The sequence below is a fragment of the Pipistrellus kuhlii genome, unplaced genomic scaffold, assembly GCF_014108245.1.
Source record: "Pipistrellus kuhlii isolate mPipKuh1 unplaced genomic scaffold, mPipKuh1.p scaffold_m20_p_1, whole genome shotgun sequence".
NCBI classification, from domain to species: Eukaryota; Metazoa; Chordata; class Mammalia; order Chiroptera; family Vespertilionidae; genus Pipistrellus; species Pipistrellus kuhlii.
This window is the reverse complement of record NW_023425404.1, coordinates 82,950,059-82,973,430: the sequence shown is the minus strand read 5'-3', so window position 1 is coordinate 82,973,430 and position 23,372 is coordinate 82,950,059. Positions and strand designations below refer to the sequence as shown.

At 36.4% G+C, this 23,372-nt stretch overlaps 1 protein-coding gene across 1 annotated transcript in view; it reads right to left on the bottom strand.

Annotated features, from left to right (window-relative positions):
* Nucleotides 1-22,816, bottom strand: part of CCDC7 (coiled-coil domain containing 7) — a 224,827-nt gene extending 202,011 nt beyond the window's left edge. Inside the window, exons 1-3 of the mRNA XM_036453963.2 lie at nt 22,493-22,816; nt 20,542-20,634; nt 19,768-19,851 (exon numbers count right to left, since the gene is read on the bottom strand). Coding sequence (XP_036309856.1) covers nt 19,768-19,851; nt 20,542-20,634; nt 22,493-22,771 — 456 coding nt within the window. The 5' untranslated portion in view covers nt 22,772-22,816. The remainder of the gene's footprint in view (nt 1-19,767; nt 19,852-20,541; nt 20,635-22,492) is intronic.
* Between the last annotated feature and the right edge of the window lie 556 nt (nt 22,817-23,372).

The window sequence follows — 23,372 nt, the reverse complement described above, 5'->3', positions numbered from 1 at the left end:
AGCTAAAAAGCATCTTCCCCAAACCTGAATAGGATTGTTTGCTGCCAGACAGCTCCGGGCATTTTAATCTGCATGTTATTGTTTCCTATTGGCCAAACACCTGAACAGCTGTAGGCTATTCCCCAATCTGACAGTGCTTCTGTAAATCCTTTGAAGTGTGTTATTTCCACTTTAGGACAAATTATGTTAATAAAAACAGGATCCTTAGTCAAGGAGGTAGTCTTTAGCTCCTTTAATTAAAACTCCTCTGACCCCCCAATGCCTTTCAAAATTATCTTTCATCCTTGGATTCCTTATTTAATCTTTGCACGGTTCCTTTCTCCAGATTGCAGCACCCCTATTAATACTGGGACAATAACCCCAGGATTAATGGATGCCCACCCAGGGGCACCAGTAGGTAAGAATCCCTTCTTTTGTATAGCAGCATAATATTCCATTGTGTAGATATACCTCTGTTGTTGTTTTTTATCCACTGATCTGCTGATGGTCACTTGGGCTATTCCCAAATCTTAACTATTACAAATTAGGCTGCTATGAACACAGGGGTGCATATATCCTTTGTGAATGGTATTTCTGGTTTCTTGGGATACAGTCCTATATCTAGGATCACTGGGTCAAATGGGGCAATGGCAGTGTGTGTGTGTGTGTGTGTGTGTGTGTGTGTGTGTGTGTGTGTTGTTTTTAGTTTCTCTTTCTGTGAGTTCATTATTGGTGTATAAAAAGGCCTAGATTTCTGGGTGCTAATTTTGTATCCTGCTACATTGCCAAATTCATTTATTAGATCTACCCTGTTCCCCTGAAAATAAGACAGTGTCTTATATTAATTTTTGCTCCCAAAGATGGGCTAGGTCTTATTTTCAGGGGATATCTTATTTTTCCATGAAAAAGAATACGGTACACATTTATTGTTAAATGAAAATAAAGGAAATTTATTACCTGTATACGGTACGGTACTACAGTAGTTGTCAACACAAACCAGACAAACTGTGAATCCTACAGTATCAAGAATTTACTCATTTATTCAATGACAATCATGTCATCATCTTCTGGAACATCATCAAAAAAAAAAAAAAAAAAAAAAGAAAGAAAGAAAGAAAGAAATGGAATCACAAGAAATTCACCAGGAAATTCAGGAATTGGACATAACAATCCAATTCCTTAATTTCCTGGTGAATTTCTTGTGACTCCTTTTTTTTTTTAATATATTTTATTGATTTTGTACAGAGAGGAAGGGAGAAAGATAGAGAGCTAGAAACATCAATGAGAGAGAGTCATTGATCAGCTGCCTCTTGCACACCCCCTACTGGGGATATGCCCGCAACCAAGGTACATGCCCTTGACCAGAATCGAACTCGAGTCCCTTCAGTCCCCAAGCCGGCGCTCTATCCATTGAGTCAAACTGGTTTCGGCGTGACTCCATTTCTTTCAGAATCAGTGGACCAAATCTCTCATGTTTAGCCTAGGGGGGCCTTATTTTTGGGGGGATGCCTTATATTTATCTCAGAAGGAAACCTGTAAGTAGGTCTTATTTTCAGAGGATGTCTTATTTTCGGGGAAACACGTTAGTGTTTTTTGATGGTGTCTTTGGGGGTTTCTATGTATAGTATCATGTTATCTGCGAATAAGGACAATTTTACTTTCTGATTTGGATGCCTTTTATTTATTCTTCTTATCTGATCACTATGGCTAGCACTTCCAGTACTACATTGAAGAGGAGTGGTGAAAGTGGGCATCCCTGTTTTGTTCCCGTTCTTAGGGAAAATGACTTTAGTTTTTGCCCATTGAATAGGATGCTGGCTGTAGGTTTGTCATACAGGACTTTTATTATGTTGAGGTAATGATCCTCTATTCCCACTTTGCTGAGAGTTTTTATCCAGAAAGTGTGTTGGATTTTATCAAATGTTTTTTCTGCATTTATTGATATGAGTATGTGATTTTTGTCTCTTTATGTGATGTATCACATTTATTGATTTGCGGATATTGTACCATCCTTGCATCTCCATAATAAATCCCACTTGGTCATGGTGTACAATCTTTCTAATGTAATGCTGGATCTGATTTGTTATAATTTTTTTTGAGAACTTTATCATCTATGTTTATCAAGAATATTGGCCTGTAATTCTCTTTTTTTTGTTTTCTTTTTTTTTCTTTTTTTTGTTGTGTCTTTACCTGATTTTGGAGTTAGGGTAATGCTATCTTGATAGAAAGAGCTTGGAAGTATGTCTTCCTCTTCTTTCTGCTTATTCTGGGCTTTTCTTGTTGCTCTTTTTCTAACTCTTTGAGGTGTAAGGTTAGATAATTACCATTTTTTCTTGTTTTTTGAGGTAGGCTTGTAAAGCTATGAACTTCCCTCTAAGACTGCTTTCACTGTGTCCCATAGATTTTGGATTGTTGTGTTTGCATAGTCATTTGTTTCCATGATGTTGTTTTTCTTTGTTGTTGTTTTTTTTAATCTCTTTGTAACCCAGTCATTTTTACACTTGATCTTAGCCAAAAGGCCGAGAAGCGATGTAACCCAGTCATTTTTAATAGCATTCTATTTAGCCTCCAAGTATTTGATTTTTTTCATTGTTTTTATTGTAGTGGATTTCTAACTTTAAGTCATTGTGATCTGAGAAAATGCTTGATATGATTTCTATCCTCTTGACTTTGAAGAGACTCCCTGTTTCCCAAGATGTGGTCTCTCTTTAAAAATAACCCATGAGCATTTGAGAAGAATGTATATTTTGTGGCTGTAGAGCAGATGTTTTGAATATGTCAATTAAGTCCATCTGATCTAGTAAGTCAGTTATGGTTGATGTTTCTTTGCTGATTTTTTGTTTAGAGGATTTGTCCAGTGGTGTTAGTGGGTTATTAAAGTCCCCTACTATGTTAAGTCCCCTACTATTGTTAATCTCTCCATGATATATTCCAGGAGTTTGGGGGGTTTTTTGTTTGTTTGGTTTTTTGTTTTTTTAATGTTTTTGGGTCCTCCTATATAGAGTGCATATGTCTTTACCAGAGTTATAAATTCTTGTTGAAATACTCTCTTTGGTATTGTGAAGCGGCTTTCCTCATCTTTTGTTATGGCCTTCACCTTTAGGTCTAACTTGTCATATATAAGTACTGCTATCCCACCTTTTTTTTTTTCATTGGCATCCACCTGAAAAACTTTTATCAAACCCTTTAACTTCAGTCTGTGTTAGTTGTTAGTCCTTTGTTCTGAGGTGGATCTCCTGTAGACAGAAATATATGGGTTGTGTTTTCTTATACATTAAGCTACGCTATGTATTGATATTTTCATTGGGGCATTTAATCCATTTACATTTAAAGTTATTATTGATAGGTACTTACTTGTCATCATTTTTATTCTTTATACCTGTTTTCCTTCTTTCCCTCCTATTTCTTCATTTTATAGCAGACCCTTTAGCATTTCTTGCATTGCTTGTTTGGTGGTAATAAACTCCTTTAGTCTTTCTTTTTTTTTGTCTGTGAAGCTCCTGATTCCACCCTCAACTTGATTGATAACCTTACTGGGCACAGTTTTCTTGAATTCAAACCCTTGCTTTGCATGACTTTGTATATTTCATTATATTCCCTTCTGGCCTGATGTGTTTCTGTTGAGAAATCAGTCAATAGCCTGCTCAGAAATACCTTGTTGGTAACTTTCTGTCTCTCTCTGACAGCCTTTGAGATTCTTCTTTGTCATTAGTGTTTGCCAATTTAATTATAATGTGTCTTGTTTGTGACTCTGTGTGCTTCTTGGTCTTGTGTGAGTTTTTCTTCCCAAAATCATTTACATTTTCTGTCATTATTTCTTCAAACAAGTTTTCTAATCCTTGCTCAGCTTCCTCTCCTCCTGACACCACTATTATGCAGTTGTTTTACATTTCATCCCAAAGTTCCCTTAGGCTCTACTCCTGTTTTTTAATCTTTTTCCAGTTGTTATTCTGCTTGGGTATTTTTTCTATGTTGCATTCTAGCTCACTGATGCAGTCCTTCACTTCTCATAGTCTACTGTTGATGCTATTCATTGTGTTCTTTATTACAGCAATGTCATTTTTCATTTCTTCTTGATTCTTCTTCATTTCCTCTTAGTTCTTACACATATTGTTGACTTTGTCTTCCATTCTTTTCAGCATCTTTATGACCATTACTCTGAATTCTTTCTCTGACATATTGCTTGCCTCCATTTTGTTTACTTCCTTTACCAGTGATTCTTCCTTTTCTTTCATATGAGAGTTGTTTCTGTGTCTCCCCAAGTTCACTCCTCTCAGGATGTCTGGTTTTGTAGCTCTCTCCTACATTGACTCTCTCTCTAGGTGATCTCCAACATTTCTGTCCACAGATTGCCTCATCAGCTCTCTGTTTTATCTTTTTACTTATTCATTTTTCTTTTATTCTTTTCCAATCATTCTCTTTCTACCTCCTCTATACTGAACCATGGTCCTTCCCTTATTCATTCAATTCCTGAACCTTACTGTCTGTACTTAAGCTCTGCCTTTACAGATTCTATCCCCCCTTTTTCTGGGTGTTTACTGTTTTCATTTTTTGGTTTATTTGTTTTGTGATGTTTTATTCCCATATATTTTTCTTCTTTTTCTTTATTACCTTTTTTTATTTTATCAATATCATTTTTTTTCTCTCTTTTCTCTCCTATTTTCTCTGTTGGTCACTTTTTTGGGGGTTATTGGTGTCATGAGTACATTCTGCATTTTGTTTCCTTTGTATTGTGTCTTGTCAAGTTGTATTTTGTGCTGTTTGGTCCACACGGAAGAGAGAAAGCCACATAAACAGACACCTTAAGAGGAGACTCCATCCACAAATTGGACAATAACACTCAAGATACAAGTACACCAAGAGAACCCAAATATTCCAAGAGGGCATCCCTAGTATACCTACTCCAGAAGACCTGAGAGATTGCACCACTGGGTCCCACAAAAAATTCCACTATATAAGACAAACTCAAAAAGTCTAGATGGCATAGCAGTTTAATCTAATACATAGAAACAATCACAAAGAAACAGCTAAAATGGGAAGGCAAAGATACAACCCAAAAATGAAAGAAAAGGAGGAATCACCAGCAACGAAAGAAATGAAATATAGGTAATCAACTTGTCAGAGAAAGAATTCAGAGCAATGATTGTAAGGACACGGAAAAGTATAAAAGACAAATTCAACAAGATGTGTAAGAATCAGGAAGAAATGAAGAAGAATTAAGAGGAAATTAAGAATGACATATCTGAAATAAAGAACACAAAGGAAAAGTTCAACAGTAGATTACGAGAAGCTGAGGGCCACATCAGCAAGTTAGAAGACAAGATAGCAAAAAACAAAACAAAACAAAACAAAACAAAAAAGCAGAGCAGAAACTGGGGGGTGGAGGGGAGAATCTTAAAAAGATGAGCCTAAGGGAGATTTGAGACAATACAAAATGAAACAACATCCACATAATCAGGGTGCCTGCCAGAAGGAAGAAAGCTGAGCAAGAAATAGAAAATCTACTTGAAGAATCATTGGCAGGAAATGTCCCTGATTTGTGGGGGGGGGGGGGGGGGGGGACATCACACAAGTCCAAGAAGCACACAGTGTCCCAAAACAGATGAACCTCAAAAGACCAACACCAAGACACATAATAATTAAATTAGCAAACATTGACAACAAAGAACAAATCTTAAAGACTGTCAGAGAGAGACAGAAAGTCTAATGGGAGATCCTTACCTACCAAGGATCTCCCATCAGACTATCAACTGATTTCCCAATAGAAACACATCAGGCCAGAAGGGAATGGAATGAAGTGTACAAAGTGATGCAAAGCAAGGGACAAGAATAATATACACAGCAAGGCTATCATTCAAAATTGAAGGGGAAATCAGGAGCTTCATAGACAAAAGAAAGGCTAAGGGAACCAGAAATGCAAAAAATGATAAAGGGACTGCTGTAAAATGGAGAAATAGAAAGCAAGAAAGAATACAGGCATAAAGAATAAAAATGGCAATAAACAAGTACCTATCAATAATCGTCTTAAACACAAATGGATTAAATGCTCCATTCAAAAGACAGGATAGATGATGGATAAGAAAACATGGCCCATATATTTGCTGCCTATAAGAGACACATCTCAGAATAAAAGGACTCACACATACTGATAGTGAAGGTATGAAAAAAATTTTTTCAGAAAAAAATGTAAATGAAAAAAAAAAGCTGAAATAGCAATACTTATATGTGGCAAAATAGACCTCACAGTGAAGGCAATAACAAGAGATTTGGAGGACCACTTCAAAATACTAAAGGGATCAATAGAATAAGCATATAACTCTGATAAGGATATATGCACCCAATATAGGAACACCCAATTAAATAAAACCTTCTGGAAGATATCAAGGGAGAGATTGACATTAATATAATCAGAATAAGGGACTTTAATATGCCATGTATACCACTAGATAGGTCCTCTAAACCAGTGGTCGGCAAACTGTGGCTCGCAAGTCACATGTGGCTCTTTGGCCCCTTGAGTGTGGCTCTTCCACAAAATACCACAGGTGGGCGAGCATGAAGAAGTCAGTTTTTGGCCTGGCCGAGTCTATTTTGAATACTGCCCGCACATGGCATGTGTCTCGAGCCAAAGTTTGCCGACCGCTGCTCTAAATAAACAAAACAGCAAAGAAACAGCAATCCTAAATGACTCACTACATCAGATTCATTTAATCAACATCTTCAGTACATTTCACCCCAAAGCTATAGAATATACATTCTTAACAAGTGTACATGGGACATTTTCATAGATAGACCACATACTGGGAAACAGGCAAAGTTTCTTCAAATTCAAGAAGATTGAAATCATATAAAGAATCTTCTTATATCACAATGGCATAATATTATAAAGCAAATCCTATTTGATATAGTACTGGAAGTGCTAGCCATAGCAATCAGACAATAAAAAGAAATAAAAGGCATCCACATTGGAAAAGAAGTAAAACTGAGGGAGAGATGGCTGGATATGCAGGAACCCTCTTAAAGGGCCAACATGAAAAAATTTCATGTGCAATCACTCACCTTGGCCTCTGGCAGAGGGAGGGCAGAGTGGACTAGACCTATGTGAAAAGAATCCAGTGTTGGTGGATCTGAGGTTAGAGGTTGGCAGGTAGCCACCCCCATTTCCTGTACTGTCATTCCCTCATACTACAGAGGATATCTTCCTCTGGCAGACTTTTACCATCCAGGCAGTTTTTTTCCTGAGGGGGAAGCATTGGCCCCTGTTGGAAAACCTCACACTCTATGTATGGTCAATAGCCTGAAATTAGTTAACCTTTTGTACACCATAAGTATCTCTAGATGAAATCAGTGGACCTTCCCCACACATATTGTGCGTAAATAGCTGCAAACCTCGCATATCAACAGTGGTGCCCAATTTGAAAATCAGACTTGTGACATCTCTGGGTTTGTAAAGAAAATTATGGTAACTAAAATTTGAAAATATTCCAAGGCCTATGGAAGGAATTCCAAAGTCATTATATAAGGCTGCCACTCAGACTTGTGAGAGATAAACACTGTGACACTTGAGGCTTTTATTGGTCATTGTGACACTTGAGATTTGTGTTATGAATTTCATGTCAAAAATGATAAACATGGTGAGCATTCTTCATTATTTTTTTACAGGTTTCATTTTTGGAACATCAACAAAATTTTGTGTTTTTGAGACTTTTCATATCAATGCTTTATTTTTATTTTGTGCTTGCTCTTGTTATTTCTGTAGAATTGAAAATTGTCATTATTTTGCTATTGAATTTTATGTTGTAATATATTATATTGTGCAAATAAAATTCAATTCCAATAATGGCATCAGATGAAATAATAATTGAACCAAGCACTTCATAAGAAGAAGATAACATCCTTTATTCAACTCCAGAGTCAGATATTTTTTAATTAAAATTAAAAATATTGTGGCATGTCGGGATGGTTTCTGTTTTGGACACATGGCAGTTAACTGGTTAACACTTAATAACAATCAGACTACAGGCAGATATGGATATCTGGAGTCTTGAGTCCTTACCTGATCTCTTTCTGGTCCCAGAGCCAGGAAAAGCAGACCCTGGTACACATTTTAGTCCTATAAAAGGGCACCTAGCCCCACCAGAGGAAGCCACAAACTATGGATTTCTGATAGTGCCCAAAAGGATACTCAGGGCCAGTCACAAACATCATCAGACATTCTGCTGAACTAGAGATTGGGACTGGTAACAGATCTACCTGATATATAGATTCAAAAACCAATCGGGGAGACAAAAAAAAAACAGTCCCAAATGAAAGAACAAGAGAATTATCCAGAAGATGAGCTAAATGAAATGGAGAAAAGAAATGTATCCCATATAGAGTTTGGAATAATGTTGGCAAGGATGCTCAACAGCATGATAAAAGTTATAGTAACTATGGAAAAAAAAAACAGTCAGAACTGAAGAATGACATAACACTAATAAAGAACACTGAAAGGAATACATAACAGATTAGGAGAAGCTGAGAATTAGACCAATAATTAGAAGACAGTGTAGGAAAATCATTCAGTCAGAGAACCAAAAAGAAAAAAAACAGGAGGACAACTCAACAGAGCTGTGGGAAAACACGAAATGTAATAATACATCACAGGAGTACCAGAAAAGGGAGAAAGTGACGAAGGGCCAGAGAACCTGTTTGAAGAATTAATGGCAGAAAACTTTCCAAACCTGAAGGAAAAGTTACACAAATTCAGGGGGCACAGAGAGGCCCCAGCAGTAAGAACTCAAATAGCCCCATGCTCAGACACATCATAATTAAAATGGCAAAAATTAAAGACAAAGAGAGAATCTTAACAGCAGCAAGAAAAAGTAAATGTATTACCTACAAAGAAGCTCCCAAAGGCTGTCAACTGATTTCTCATAAAAAATCCTACAGATCAAAAGGGAATGACATTAAGTATTCAAGGTAAGGAAAACAAGGATCTGAAACCAAAATTAATATATCCGGCAAGGCTATTATTTGAAATACCTGGTGAAATAAAGAGCATCACAGACCAAAAAACAATGGGATTAAGGAATTTATCATCACCAAATCATCATTTCAAGAAATGTTAAAAGAACTGCTGTAATAATAATAAATATATAGAGAGAAACATAGTCATAAAGCATTAAAATAGCAATAAGTATCTAATAATAATCTAAAATGTAAATCATTAAATATTCCAATCAAAAGATATAGGATAGCTGAATGGATAAGAAAACATGACCCAAATATATGCTGTCTACAAGATAACCACCTCAGAACAAAAAACTTAGGAAGAGCTTGAAGGGATGGACTAAATTTTCCATGAAAACAAAAAGGAAAAAAAAATCTGGGATAGCAGTACTCATATCTGAAAAATTAGGCTTCAAAATGAAAGCCATCACAAGAGACAATAAAGGTCACTACATAACACTAAAGGTGTGAAAAGCCATGGCCAGCATGGCTTTCAGGCTCAAAGGCTTGAAGAAAGAGCTGACACGCAAATTAAAACACAAGACAAGAAATTATGGGGCAGTGATTCTCAACCTTTCTAATGTTGCAACCCTTTAATATAATTCCTATTTGTGGTGAACCCAACCATAAAATTTTTTTCATTGCTACTTCATAACTGTAATTTTGCTACTGTTATGAATCATAATGTAAATATCTGTATTTTCTGAGGGGGGAAAAATGGCGGCGGAATAGACAGACAGGTCTCAAGCCTTGTCCTGGAGCAGAAAAAAGGAACAGCTGAGGGTCACACGGGGAGTTTTTGTTGGTGAGTCAAAGGACAGCTAAACTCCAGGAGAAGGTGGAGGACTGCTGGATAGGGTTTCCCTGACTGGGCAGGCCCCACTGTGGCTGGGTTCCCTCTCAGAGCAACTGTCTTGGACACTGCACCATCTTGAAGGGGAAAGTGGATCTTATCAGAAGCTTGAAAAGTTGCAACTGCGGCAACTACCAAACAGCTGCAAGCCCCAGAACACCAAGCCCCAATTGGCGCAAAGGAACAGTTTCAGAGAAGGTCTACACTCCACCATAGAAAGGCCAGATTTCACCTGGGATAAGGTGAGGTCTCTGGTTCCTGCGGGAGAGAGAAATGCACACAATGTGGGAGATGGAGGACTGGGGAAGGTCTGTGCAAAGAATAGTCCTTGGCTGTTGGGGTTGGCATGATGGACATGAAAAAAAAAATCTGGGGTAGCAATACTTATATCTGACAAAATAGATCTTAAAGTGAAGGACATAGCAAGAGATAAGGAAGGCCACTTCATACTACTAAAGGGAGCAATCCAACAAGAAGAAATACTCTGGTAAACATATATGCACCCAAGGAGAGATTGACAGCAATACACTCATAGTAGAAGACTTTAATACCCCACTATCACCATTGGACAAATCCTCTAAACAAAAAATCAGCAAAGAAATATCAATCCTAAATGACTCATTAGACCAGATGGAATTAATTGACATATTCAGAACATTTCACCCCAAAGCCACAGAATATACATTCTTCTCAAGTGCACATGGGACATAGGCAAAGTCTCTTCAATTTCAAGAAGACAGAAATCAAACTGAGTATCTTCTCAGATCACAATGGCATAAAACTAAAAATCAACTATAATAAAAACAATCCAAAAAAATCTAACACATGGAGACTAAACAGTATGATACTAAACAATGACTGGATTACCAGAGAGATCAAGAAAGAAATAAAAAAAAAAACATCATGGAAATAAATGACAATGAAAACACAACAATCCAAAATCTATGGGTCACAGTGAAAGCAGAAGGAAGGTCATAGCTCTATAAGCCTACTGAAAAGAAAGGAAGGAAGGAAGGAAGGAAGGAAGGAAGGAAGGAAGGAAGGAAGGAAGGAAGGAAGGAAGGAAGGAAGGAAGGAAGGGAGGGAGGGAGGGAGGGAAAGAAAGAAACAATGGTAATAAATTACCTAACCCTACAACTCAAAGAGTTAGAAATAGAGCAACAAGAAAGGCCCAGTGTAAGCAGAAGGAAAGAAATAATAAATCTCAGAGAGGAAATAAAGAGCATAGAGACCAAAAAAACACTACAAAAGATCAACAAAACCAAGAGCTGGTTCTTTGAAAGGATAAACAAGATTGATGAACTTAAAGCCACACTCAACAAGAAGCAAAGAGAGAGGACCCAAATAAACAAAATCAGAAATGAAAGCAGTGAAATAACAACAGACCCCACAGAAATACAAAGGATTGTTTAAAAAAAAAAAATACTACAACTTTATTCCAACAAACTGGACAACATTGAGGAAATGGACATATTCCTAGAAAAATACAAGCTTCCAAAACTCAATCAGTAAGAATCTAAACAGTTCAATAGGCCATTAACTATGGAAGAATTTGAAGCAATCATCAAAAAGCTTATGGCAAACAAAGTCCCATGACCAGACAGTTTCATAGGGGAGTTTTACCAAACATTCAAGGAAGAACTAAAACCTATCCTCCTCAGACTATCCCAAAATATTCAAGAGGAAGGAACACTTCCAAGCTGATTCTATGAAGCCAACATCACCCTAACCCCAAAACCAGATAAAGACAACACAATGAGAGAGAATTACAGGCCAATATCCCTCCCTCATGAACATAGAGGCAAAAATCCTCAACAAAATTCTAGCAAATCGAATCCAGCAGTATATCAGAAAGATCATTCACCATGACCAAGTAGGATTTATCCCAGGGACGCAAGGATGGTACAATATCCACAAATCAATAAAAGTGATGCATTAATAAACAAATTGAGATATAAAGATCACATAGTTATATCAATTGATGCAGAAAAAACATTTTACAAAATCCAAGACCCTTTCTTAATTAAAAAAAAAAAAAAAAAAAAAAAACTCTCAACAAAGTGGGAATAGAAGGACCATACCTCAACATAACAAAAGCTATATATGATAAACCTACAGCTAACATCATACTCAATGGGCAAAAACTAAAACAATTTCCCATAAGAACAGGAACAAGACAGGGATGCCCACTCTCACCACTCCTGCTTGACATAGTACTGGAAATACTAGCCATTGAAATCAGACAAGAAAAAATAAAAGGCATCCAAATTGGAAAAGAAGACGTACAACTGTCCTTATTTGCAAATGACAGTATACTGTACATAGAAAACCCTAAAGACTCCATCAAAAATTTTTAGACTTAAAAATGAATTCAGCATTGTAGCAGGATACAAAATTAATGCCAAGAAATCTATGGCATTTCTATACACCAATATAGAGAGAACTTATAGAGAGACTAAAAAAGCAATCCCATTTACCATCACACCTAAAAAATTAAGATACCTAGGAATAAACTTAACCAATAAGATAAAAGACCTATAGGCAGAAAACTACAGAACACTGATAAAAAATTTTAAAAAAAGATAGAGGAAGATGGAAACAGAAGGAAGAGCATACCATGTTCATGGATTGGTAGAATCAACATTATTAAAATGTCCATACTACCCAAAGCAAACTATAAATTCAATGCACTCACCATTAAAATATCAATGGCATATTTCACAGACCTAGAAAGAACTCTCCAAAAATTCATCTGGGATAAAAAAAAGATCCTGAATAGCTGAAGTAATCCTGATAAAGAAGAAGAATGTAGGTGGGATCTCAATACCAGATTTCAAACTGTATTACAAAGCCACTGTTTTCAAAACAGCCTGACACTGGCACAAGAACAGACATATAGACCATTGGAATAGAATAGAGAATCCAGATATTGACCCAAACAACGATGCTCAATTAATATTTGACTAAGGAGGCATGAACATACAATGGAGCCAAGACAGTCTCTTCAGTAAATGATGTTGGGAAAATTGGACAGATACATGCAAAAAAAAAAATGTAACTAGATCAACAACTTATAACATACACAAAAATAAACTCAAAATGGATAAAAGACAAACATAAGACAGGAAACCATAAAAATACTAGAGGAATCCACAGGCAGCAAAACATCAGACATATGCCAAAGGTTCTTCACTGATACTGCCCGTAGGGCAATGGAAGCTAAAGAGAAAATAAACAAATGGGACTACATCAAAATAAAAAGCTTTTGTACAGTAAGAGAAACCATCAACAAAACAACAAGAAAGCCCACTGTATGGAAGAACATATTTACAAATGTTATCACTGATAAAGGTTTAATCTCCAACATCTCCAGGCAACTTATGCAATTTAATAAAAAGAATATAAATGATCTAATAAAAAATTGGGCAATGGACCTAAATAGAATCTTTTCAAAAGAAGACAGACTGCCAAGAGTCATGTGAAAAAATGCTCAAAGTCACTAATTATCCAAGAGATGCAAATCAAAACGACAATGCGGTACCATCTCACACCTGTCAGAATGGCTATTATCAACAAATCAACAAACAACACATGTTGGTGAGGATGCAGAGAAAAAGGAACCCTATTGCATTGCTGGTGGGAATTCAGGCTGGTGCAGCCACTGTAGAGAACAGTATGAAGTTTCCTCAAAAAACTAAAAAAGGAACTCCCATTTGATCCAGCCATTCTACTTCTATGAATATATCCCAAGAAGCTAGAAACACCAATTTGAAATGATATTTGCAACCCCATGTTCATAGCAGCACAATTTACAATAGCTTAGATTTGTAAACAACCTAGGTGCCCATGCATCAGAAAACAATGGTACATCTACACAATGGAATACTATGCTACCAGAAAAAAGAAGGTATTCTTATTATTTACAGCAACCTGCATGGAACTGGAGAACATTATGCTAAGTGAAATAAGCCAGTCAATGAAAGAAAAATACCACATGATCTCACTCATTTATGGATAATAAAGAACATTCTTAACTGACTAGGCACCTGTTGCAGGAATATTCCTGCAAGACTTCCGGCAGGCTTCCCTCCCACACCACCACCTCTCCTGCCCTCCCCACCTCTCCCGCTGCAGTGGGTGGGAGATCAGAATGGGCGGGACTCCCCACCCGTCCCTCCCACCCCACCCCCAGCCACCACCACCACCACCACCACCACCGCCATCTCCGCAGCCTTGCACACTGCCACCACCGCTGCACACCTCACCCTGTACACCTGACGCGCTGTGCCTGCCGCTGCTGCTTCCTCCATGGCTGCACATGCTGGCACCATTCCCACCTGACTCGCAGTGCCCACTCCTCCCACTGCCTCCCACTGCTGCTGCTGTGTACCTTGCCCTGCCCCGCATGTGCTGCCAGTGCTTTCCCTCCAGCAGCGGCTTTCCTCCCTCTTCCTTCTATGCTGTCTTCAATCTTCACTCCTCCCTCCTTCTGCATATGCAAATTAAACACCATCTTTGTTGGGTTAATTTGCATACTCGCTCTGATTGGCTGGTGAGCATGAATGGTGGGCATGGTTGGTGTAGTGGCTGATTTGCATATTACTCTATTATTAGGTCAGATGAAGAAAAAGATAAATATAGAGACAGTAAAGCATCAAACGGACTGTCAAATTACAGCAGGAAGTTAGGGAGAGCTGGAGGAGATATATCAACTGAAGGACTTGTATGCATGCATATAAGCATAACCAATGGAAGCAAAACACTGGGGGGTGAGGGCATGTATGGGAGTAGGGCAGGGGGGGGCGGGCAATGGTAAGAAATGTACACATATAATACCTTAATAAAGAAATGGGGAAAAAATAAGTAAATAAATAAATATCTGTGTTTTCTGATGGTCTTAGGCAACCCTGCTAATGACTCACAGGTTGAGAACTGCTGCTGTAGAGCCAATGCTGTAGAGCCTAAGACCATCAGAAAACACAGATATTTACATTACAATTCATAACAATAGCAAAATTACAGTTATGAAGTAGCAATGAAAATAATTTTATGGTTGGGGTCACCACAACATGAGGAACTGTGTTGCAGCATTAAAAAGGTTGAGAACCACTGTTATGGGGGAAGCCAGGGAAAACTTAACTGTAATATTCAAGTTCCACTGAGGCTCCATTCCCATCTGCTTTTATTTACTAGAATACACAATTGCCTTTTAGGGATACAAACAGATATATCAATGGTAATGTTTAGTAAACAATAAGATTATCAGGTTGTGGGGAGTTTGCTTTAGGCCATTGAGTCAGCAGTAAGTAATAAAATTCAGCTTTCTGAAAGGACTTCTTGCATTTATATTAATTACTGTTGATTTTGGTTCTCAGCATAAAGGAATCTATCTAACAAGATATATGCACCATCTATAGGATATATATGAATAAAACTTGTGGAGGACTTTAAGGGAGAGATCAACAGAAATAGTCATAGTAGGGGATTTTAACAGCCCACTGACTTCACTGGATAGATCTTCCAGACAAAAAAAAAATTAACAGGGAAACAGTGACTCTATATAACACACTAGATTCAATGGATTTATTGATGTTTATAGAATATTTCATGCAAAGCTTCAGAATAAACAGCTTTCTTCTCAAAGGCATAAGTATCAGTCTCAAAGACAGACAACATGTTAGGACACAAAACAACTCTCTACACATTCAAAAATATTGAAATAATATAAGCAATTTCTTAGATCACAATAGAATGAAATTAGAAATCAATCACAGTAAAACATTCAAAAACATCAAGTTTAAATAGCATGTTATTAAACAATGAATGGGTTACCAATAAGGTCAAGAAAGAAATAAAAGATATTCTCAATACAAATGAAAATGAACACACAATAACCAACATCTCTTTTCTAGGACACAACAAAAGCAATATTGAGAGGGTAGTTCATAGCACTATAGGCCAAACTAAAAAAAAAAAAAAAAAAAAAAAAAAAGCTTTTTAAAAACAATAACAAACTACTTAACCCTACTGTACAACTTAAAGAATTAGGAAGAGAAAAACAAAAAAAGTCCAGAGTAAGTAGAAGGAAGGAAATAATAAAGATAAGAAAAGAGCCCAGTTGGCTTGGCTTAGTGATTGAGTGTTGACCTATGAATCAGGAGGTCACAGTTCAATTCCCAGTCACAAACATACCTGAATTTCAGGATTTATCCCTGGTGTGGGGTGTGTGGGAGGTGACCTATCAATGGTTCTCTCTCATTATTGATATTTCTATCTCTCTCTCCTCTCTCCCTCTCTGAAATCAATAAAAAATATGTGATTTTTTACAGAGAGGAAGGGAGAGAGATAGAGAGCTAGAAACGTCGATGAGAGAAAAACAGCTGCCTCTTGCACAACCTTGGGTGCCCACAACCAATGTGCATGCCCTTGACTGGAATTGAACCCGGGACCTTTTAGTCTGCAGACCGACGCTCTACCACTGAGCCAAACCGGTTTTGGCTAAAAAATTAAAAAATTAAAAAATTAAAAAAAAAAAGAATAGAAAAGATAGGGTAGTAAAGACCAGGAGGGAGTAGCTAGGGTTGAAAGGGTAGAAATGGGAGATATCTATAATACTATCAACAGTAAAAAAAAATATTTTTAAAAATATGACAGCAGAAATAAATGACGTAGAGACTAAAAAGCATCAATGAAACCAAGATCTGATTCTTTGAAAAGATAAGATTAATGAACAAGCCAGACTCATAAGCAACAAAGAGAGAGGACCCATATAAATAAAATAAGAATGAAAAACAGTAAAGTAACATCTGACATGTAAGAAAATACTATAAACTACTATCTATCAACAAGCTGGATAGTGTTGATGAAATGGAAAAATTCCTAGAAAAATACAATCTTTCAAAACTTACTCAGGAAGAATCAGAAAACTTGAATAGGCTAATAACAACTACCGTGTTTCCCCAAAAATAAGACATCCTCCAAAAATAAGACCTATCGCATGGAATGATAAGACATCCCCTGAAAATAAGACCTAGCGCAACTTTGGGAGAAAAAAATTAATATAAGACACTGTCTTATTTTCGGGGAAACAGTGTAATAGAATTGAAGCAGTAATAAAAAAAACTCCCAACAAATAAAAATCCTAGCCCACACAGCTTCACAAAGGAGTATTACTATAAATACTCAAAGAAGAGCCAACACTCCAAAATCCAAGAGGAAGGAACCTCCAAGCTCTTTCTGTGATGCCAGCATTATCCTAATTGCAAAACCAGATAAAGACACTAAAAAGAAAGAGAATGACAGGCCAATATCCCTGATGAATACAGATCCTAAAATCCTCAACAAAATATTGTATTAGCAAGTCGAATCCAGCAATATTTAAAAAGATCATACACTATGTACAAGTAGGATTTATTCTGGAGATGCTAGGTTGTTACAATATTCGCAAATCAATAAATGTGATACATCCAATAAACAAACTGAAAGAAAAAATATTATATGATCACATCAATAAATGCAGAAAAAGCATTTAACAAAACCCAATACCCTTTTTTTATATAAAAACTCTCAGCTAAGTAGGAATAAGAGGATCATACCTCAACATAAAAAAGGCCTTTTATGACAACATACAGGCAACATTATAGTCAACTACTTCCTCTAAAAATAGGAACAAGAAAGGAATATCTGCTTTCACCACTCTTATTCAACATAGTACAGGAAGTCCTAGCCAGATAGATCAGACAAAGAAAGAAAAACAAAGGCATCCAAATTGGAAAGGAGTTGTAAAACTGTTATTATTCACAGATGACAAGATATTGTATATAAAAAAAACCTATAGACTCCATTAAAAAACTAGATTTAATGGATGAATTTGGCAATGTAACAGGATACAAAATTAACACCCAGAAATTTAAGGCATTTTTATACACCAATAACAAATTCTCAGAAAGAGAAACTAATAATCCCATTTACCACTGAAAAAAAAATTAACATACTTAGGAATAAACTTCACAAAGGAGGTAAAAGACTTGTTCTCTGAAAACTACAGAACTTTGAAAAAAGAGACAGAGGAAGATATAAACAAGTGGAAGAATATACCGTGTTCATGGATTGGTAGAGTTAACATTATTAAAATGTCCATAGTATCCAAAGCAATCTATAGATTCAATGGAACCCCCATCAAAATACCAACAGCTTATCTCACGGACCTAGAAAAAAACATTCCAAAAATTTATGTGGAACCAGAAAATACCCCAAAAAACCACAGCAATCTTGAGAAAGAGGAACAAACTGGGAGAGATCATAAAACCAGATACCAAGTAATATTACAAAGCCATTGTAATTAAAACAGGCCAGTACTGACACAATAGGCATATAGATCAATGGGACAGAACAGAGAACATAGACATCGACCCAAGCCATTATTCTCAATTAGTATCTGACAAAGGAGGAAAGAGCATACAATGGAGTCAAGACAGTCTCTTCAATAAATGATCTTGGGGAAATTGGATAGATACATGCAAAAAAAAAAAAAAAAAATGAAACTAAACTACCAACTTACACCATACAGAAAAATAAACTCAAAATAGATAAAAGACTTAAAACATAAGTCGGAAAACCATAAAAATCCTAGAAGAAACCATAGGGAGTTTAATCTCAGACATCTCTAATAGCAATATGTTTGCAGATACATGTTCTAGGGCAAGGGAAATAAAACAGAAAAAAAAAATGTGAATACAATAAAATAAAATGCTTCTGCACAGCAAAACAAACCATCAACAAAATGAAAAGAAATCCTCTTTGCCAATGATACATCTCATAAAGGGTTAATATTCAAATTATATAAGAAAATCATATAACTTAACAAAAGGAGAACAAACATGCCATTTTAAAAAATGGGCAAAGGACCTAAATTTACACTTCTCCAAAGTGGTCATACAGATGGCCAAGGGACATATGAAAAAATGCTCCAATTCATTTATCATGGGAGAAATGCAAATTTAAATGACAATCGTATCACCTCACACCTATCAGAATGGCTACCATCAACAAATCAACAAATGACAAGTGCTGGTGAGGATATGGAGAAGAGTGAACCCTATTACACTGCTGGTAGGCATGCAGACTGATGCAGCCATTATAGAAAAAGGTATGGCATTTCCTCAAAAAATTAAATATGGAACTGACATTTGACCAAGTGATCGCACTTCTAGGAATATATCTTAGCAAACTGGAAACACCAATCAGAAAGAATGTATTCACCTCTATGTTCATAGCAGTGCAATTTACAATAGCTAAGATCTGGAAACAGCCCAAGTGTCCATCAGTAGATGAGTAAATAAAAAAGCTGTGGTATATTTACATCATGGTATACCACGCAACAGTAAAAAAAAAAAAAAGGAGACAGCATAGAGGGACCTGAAGAGGATTAGGCCAAGTGAAATAAGTCAGTCAAAGAAAGATAGGTACCATATGATTTCACTCATATGTGAAATCTAATGAACAAAATAAACTGATGAACAAAATAGATCAAAGATACAGAGAAGCATGGAAAAGACTGTCAAATCTCATAGGGTAAGCGAGGGTAGGTGGGAAGATATCAACCAAAGAAATTGTATCTATATATGCAAAAATCCATGGACACAGACAATAGGATGGTAAAGGCCTGGGGTGAGCTAAAAGGGGTCATTGAGGAAAAAAGGGGGACATATGTAATATTTTCAAAAATAAAGATTTAAAAACGAATAAAGAAAATAGACTAATAATGCTTCTGGATAATCACAGTCAAGTCAAATAACCAATATAACATTAAATATTTTATTATTAATTAGTGTTAATAGTTAATAATTTAAATGTTTATTAATATTGTTGGCTTATTTATATTATTATTAATATTATTAAAATAGTAAGGAATATTTTATACTTGATAGTTTACACAGAATACATACATGACTCTCCTCTTTAACTGCTCCTTCTAATTGAGTTGCAAATTGTGAACAACATACCAAGAATGAATTTAGATCATCCCCAACCTTTGAAAAGAATAACAGAAAGTTGCTTTTATTTTAGAACCTGTATGCATATTCATCTGTATTTTAATATATTTAACTAGTTTTAAAAATAACTTTGTGTATGTAATTTATGTTAATTCAAACATATTAGGCTCCAAATGCTATACTAGCAGATGCTCCCAGAAAATTTACAAGTACATTCCCAGTTATGTCTCTGCTCTCATTTTCATCTATATAGTTGCAGAAAATCAAGCAAACCAGCCTTATACTCCTGAAATATTATGAATGGCCAAAAAAGTAAGTACTATGGGTATACCTTATAAATATCTTTGTGTTTAAAAATGAATGCTAATTATGACTTCTGATTATAAAATACACAGAGGTGGGCAAAAGTAGATTTATAGTTGTTCATTTGGAAAAAATATAACAATAAATAATAATACAAGAATGAACTCTGTGTTTTATGTACTCACAACTGTAACTTATTTTTGCCTAACCGTGTGTGTGTGTGTGTGTGTGTGTGTGTGTGTTAAACTTTAAGGAAATGTGGTTGGCAGAGGATGAAAATATCAGTACTCTTATTTTCAAGTATCCTAAATGGATCATTTTTCATGGATAAGGAATTCATTCTGTAAAGATATGTAGATACAAAATAAAATCTTAGTTCTTTTCAATGTTCATTTCTCTACATTAGCATTTGCATATACTTACAGATAAAGATAATTCTTCAGGTTGAGACTTCACCAGTGGTTTTTCTACAGTTTCACTGGACATTCCATAGGTTTCTTCCAAAGAAGAAACAACCTATGAGAAAAAGCAAATTAACTACATTTACAGTTTAAAATTATTACTTTAAATCTAAAAAATATATTAAATCAACCATGTCAGGACCTTCTTAGCAATAAGACTATTTCTGCCTTGCCAGTGTATCTCAGCAGTTGAGGGTTGATTCAGAAACCAAAGAGATCCCTGGTTTGATTCCTGGTCAAGGCACATGTCCAGGATGCAGGCTCAATGCCCAGTGGGGGGCATGCAGGAGGCAGCCCATCGATAATGTTTCACTTTCATCAATGTTTCTATCTCTCTATCCCTCTCCCTTCCTCTCTCTCTAAAAATCAATAAAGAAAAAAAATTATTTCTGCCAGTACTCAACTTAAATTTTCCATTTTATGCCCCAGCTCATATCTTCATGAAGAAGTCATGAGCAAGTCTTTAACCTTACTTCCTAGCAAGAGAGGCCCTATGACTCTTCCATTTCTGTGTTGGCAGGTATTTAAAAAGAAGAGAGACTCCCTATTCATAGCTGAAGCATCAACTTTACTTTACCACCAAAGTATTCCTCAAAATTTAACTGACTCAACTTTCTCCTTTGGAGAGAGTAGGGAAAATAGAGAGATGGAAACCAGAAAGCTGTACATTTTTAAAGCAGCAATCGCTAACCTTTTGGATCTCATGGACCAACAGTAGTTTGCAGACCACCAGTTGGAAACCACTGTTTTAAAGGAAATTATCTGAGTTAACCCCTCAAACTTTGAGCAAACTTGTATTTTGGAAGCTTGACAAACTCTTATTTTTTTTATGTTTGTGCTATTCCTCATTTTTCAGTCTTTATACCAATAGTATTTGGTACATTTATAATTAAACTAGAGGCCCAGTGCACAAATTTGTGCACATTAAAAAGAAATTAATTAGAAGGTGGCCAGTGGAGTGGGACTGGGTGAGATAGGTTGGACATGCCCTGGAGCCAACTTCCCATGGTCCCTCCCTGGCAGGCTGCACCTGGGGCAGCACCAGGGCTTGAGGTGCATTAACAGAGTGAGCAGGGTCCCCCCTGCAGATAGGGATCCCTCAGCCAGGCCTGCAAGGATCAGGCAGAAACCAATAGTCTGACATCCCCTGAGAGGTCCTGGAGTGCAAGAGGGCACTCCATAATACAAAGTTGCTGTTGCTCAGCAGCTCCTGTATTGAGCATCTGCCCCCTCATGGTCAGTGCGTATTACAGTTACCATCCAGTCAGTGGGTTGGCCCATCACTTAGCCTTTTATAGATATAGATTCTGGATCATTGAGCAAAAAGAACCCCAGAGAAAGGGAGATTTATTTCCAAACACCAAGAGCCAAAGTTTCTAAAGTGCAGAGATGAGGTGACATAGCAGGCATGAGACTTCAAAAAAAACTACCCCTAAAAAAGATCTGTTTGCATCTCAGAACTTGGATTTCAGAAGGGTTCCCACCATTCACTATGGGTCCCTCCAATGTTTGTACAAATAATAATTTATGCTAACACCTGCTTTCCTCCAGGGAGTCTGGAATTTGATACATGATAAGCAGAGAGTATCTAGTTGATCAAGCCCCAAACATCAGCCTGGGCACTGAGTCTTCAATGAACTTCTCTTGTAGACATTTCATTTTTGTTGTTGGAGGAATTAAGATATGTTCTGTATGACTCCAAAGGAGAAGACTCTTGGGAGTTTGTACCTGGTTTCCTCTAGACTTCACCAATGTGCCTTCTTCCTTTGCTGGTTTTGCTTTGAATTCTTTCACTATAATAAATCTTAACGATCAATATGACTATATGCTGAACCCAGTGAGTCCACCCAGCAAATCACTAAACCCAGGGAAGGTCATGGGATCCTCCACACAGTAACAAACAAATGGCTTACCATCTTCAGATGTTTGGTAATTTTTCTGAGCAATTCATCTTCTGCTATTAATTCCTTGGTCTTACTTGATGGAATGGGCAAAGCATACCTCACAACGGATTCTCCTGTTGGTGGAGATCTTAAGACCATTGGCTCAAGTTTATCACGCACTAATTTTGAACTTTGTTTTTCCTTTGGTTTAGGTGACAATGGTGAATTAAGAAGTCCTTTGTTGTAACTTAATTCTGGAACACTTGACAACTTATTACTAGAGGGCAACTGATGCTTTACGGGCTTCATTTTGTTATTTACTTAACTTCCAAATTATAGGTGAAAAAATTGTATTCCTTCCTGAGAATAGAAGATAAAGATTTCAGATTAAAAATGATGGCAGGATTATTTATTGTCATGCAAATGTTAAATCCCCAAATCAACTCTGGAGAAATTAAAAAATTAAAATGGAAACATTCCTAACAAAAATTAATATTTTTAAAAATCTAAAATATTTCCAAATCAATAAACATGATACATTGCATAAAGAACTGAAAGAAAAAAATCATATGATCATATCAATAGATGCAGAAAAACATTCAACAAAATCCAATACCCATTTTTTATAAAAACTCTCAGCTAAGTGGGCATAGAGGATCTTCTGTCAACAAAATGAAGGCTACATATGACAAACCTACAACCAACATCAAACTAAATGGGAAAAACTGAAAACTACTCCCTCTAAAGTCAGGAACAAGTCAGGGATATCCATTTTCACCATTCTTATTCAACATAGTACAGGAAGTCCTTGCCAGAGCCATCAGGCAAGGAGAAAACATAAAAGGCATCAATATTGGAAAGGAGGAAATAATCCTATGATTATATGCAGATGACATGATACTGTACATAG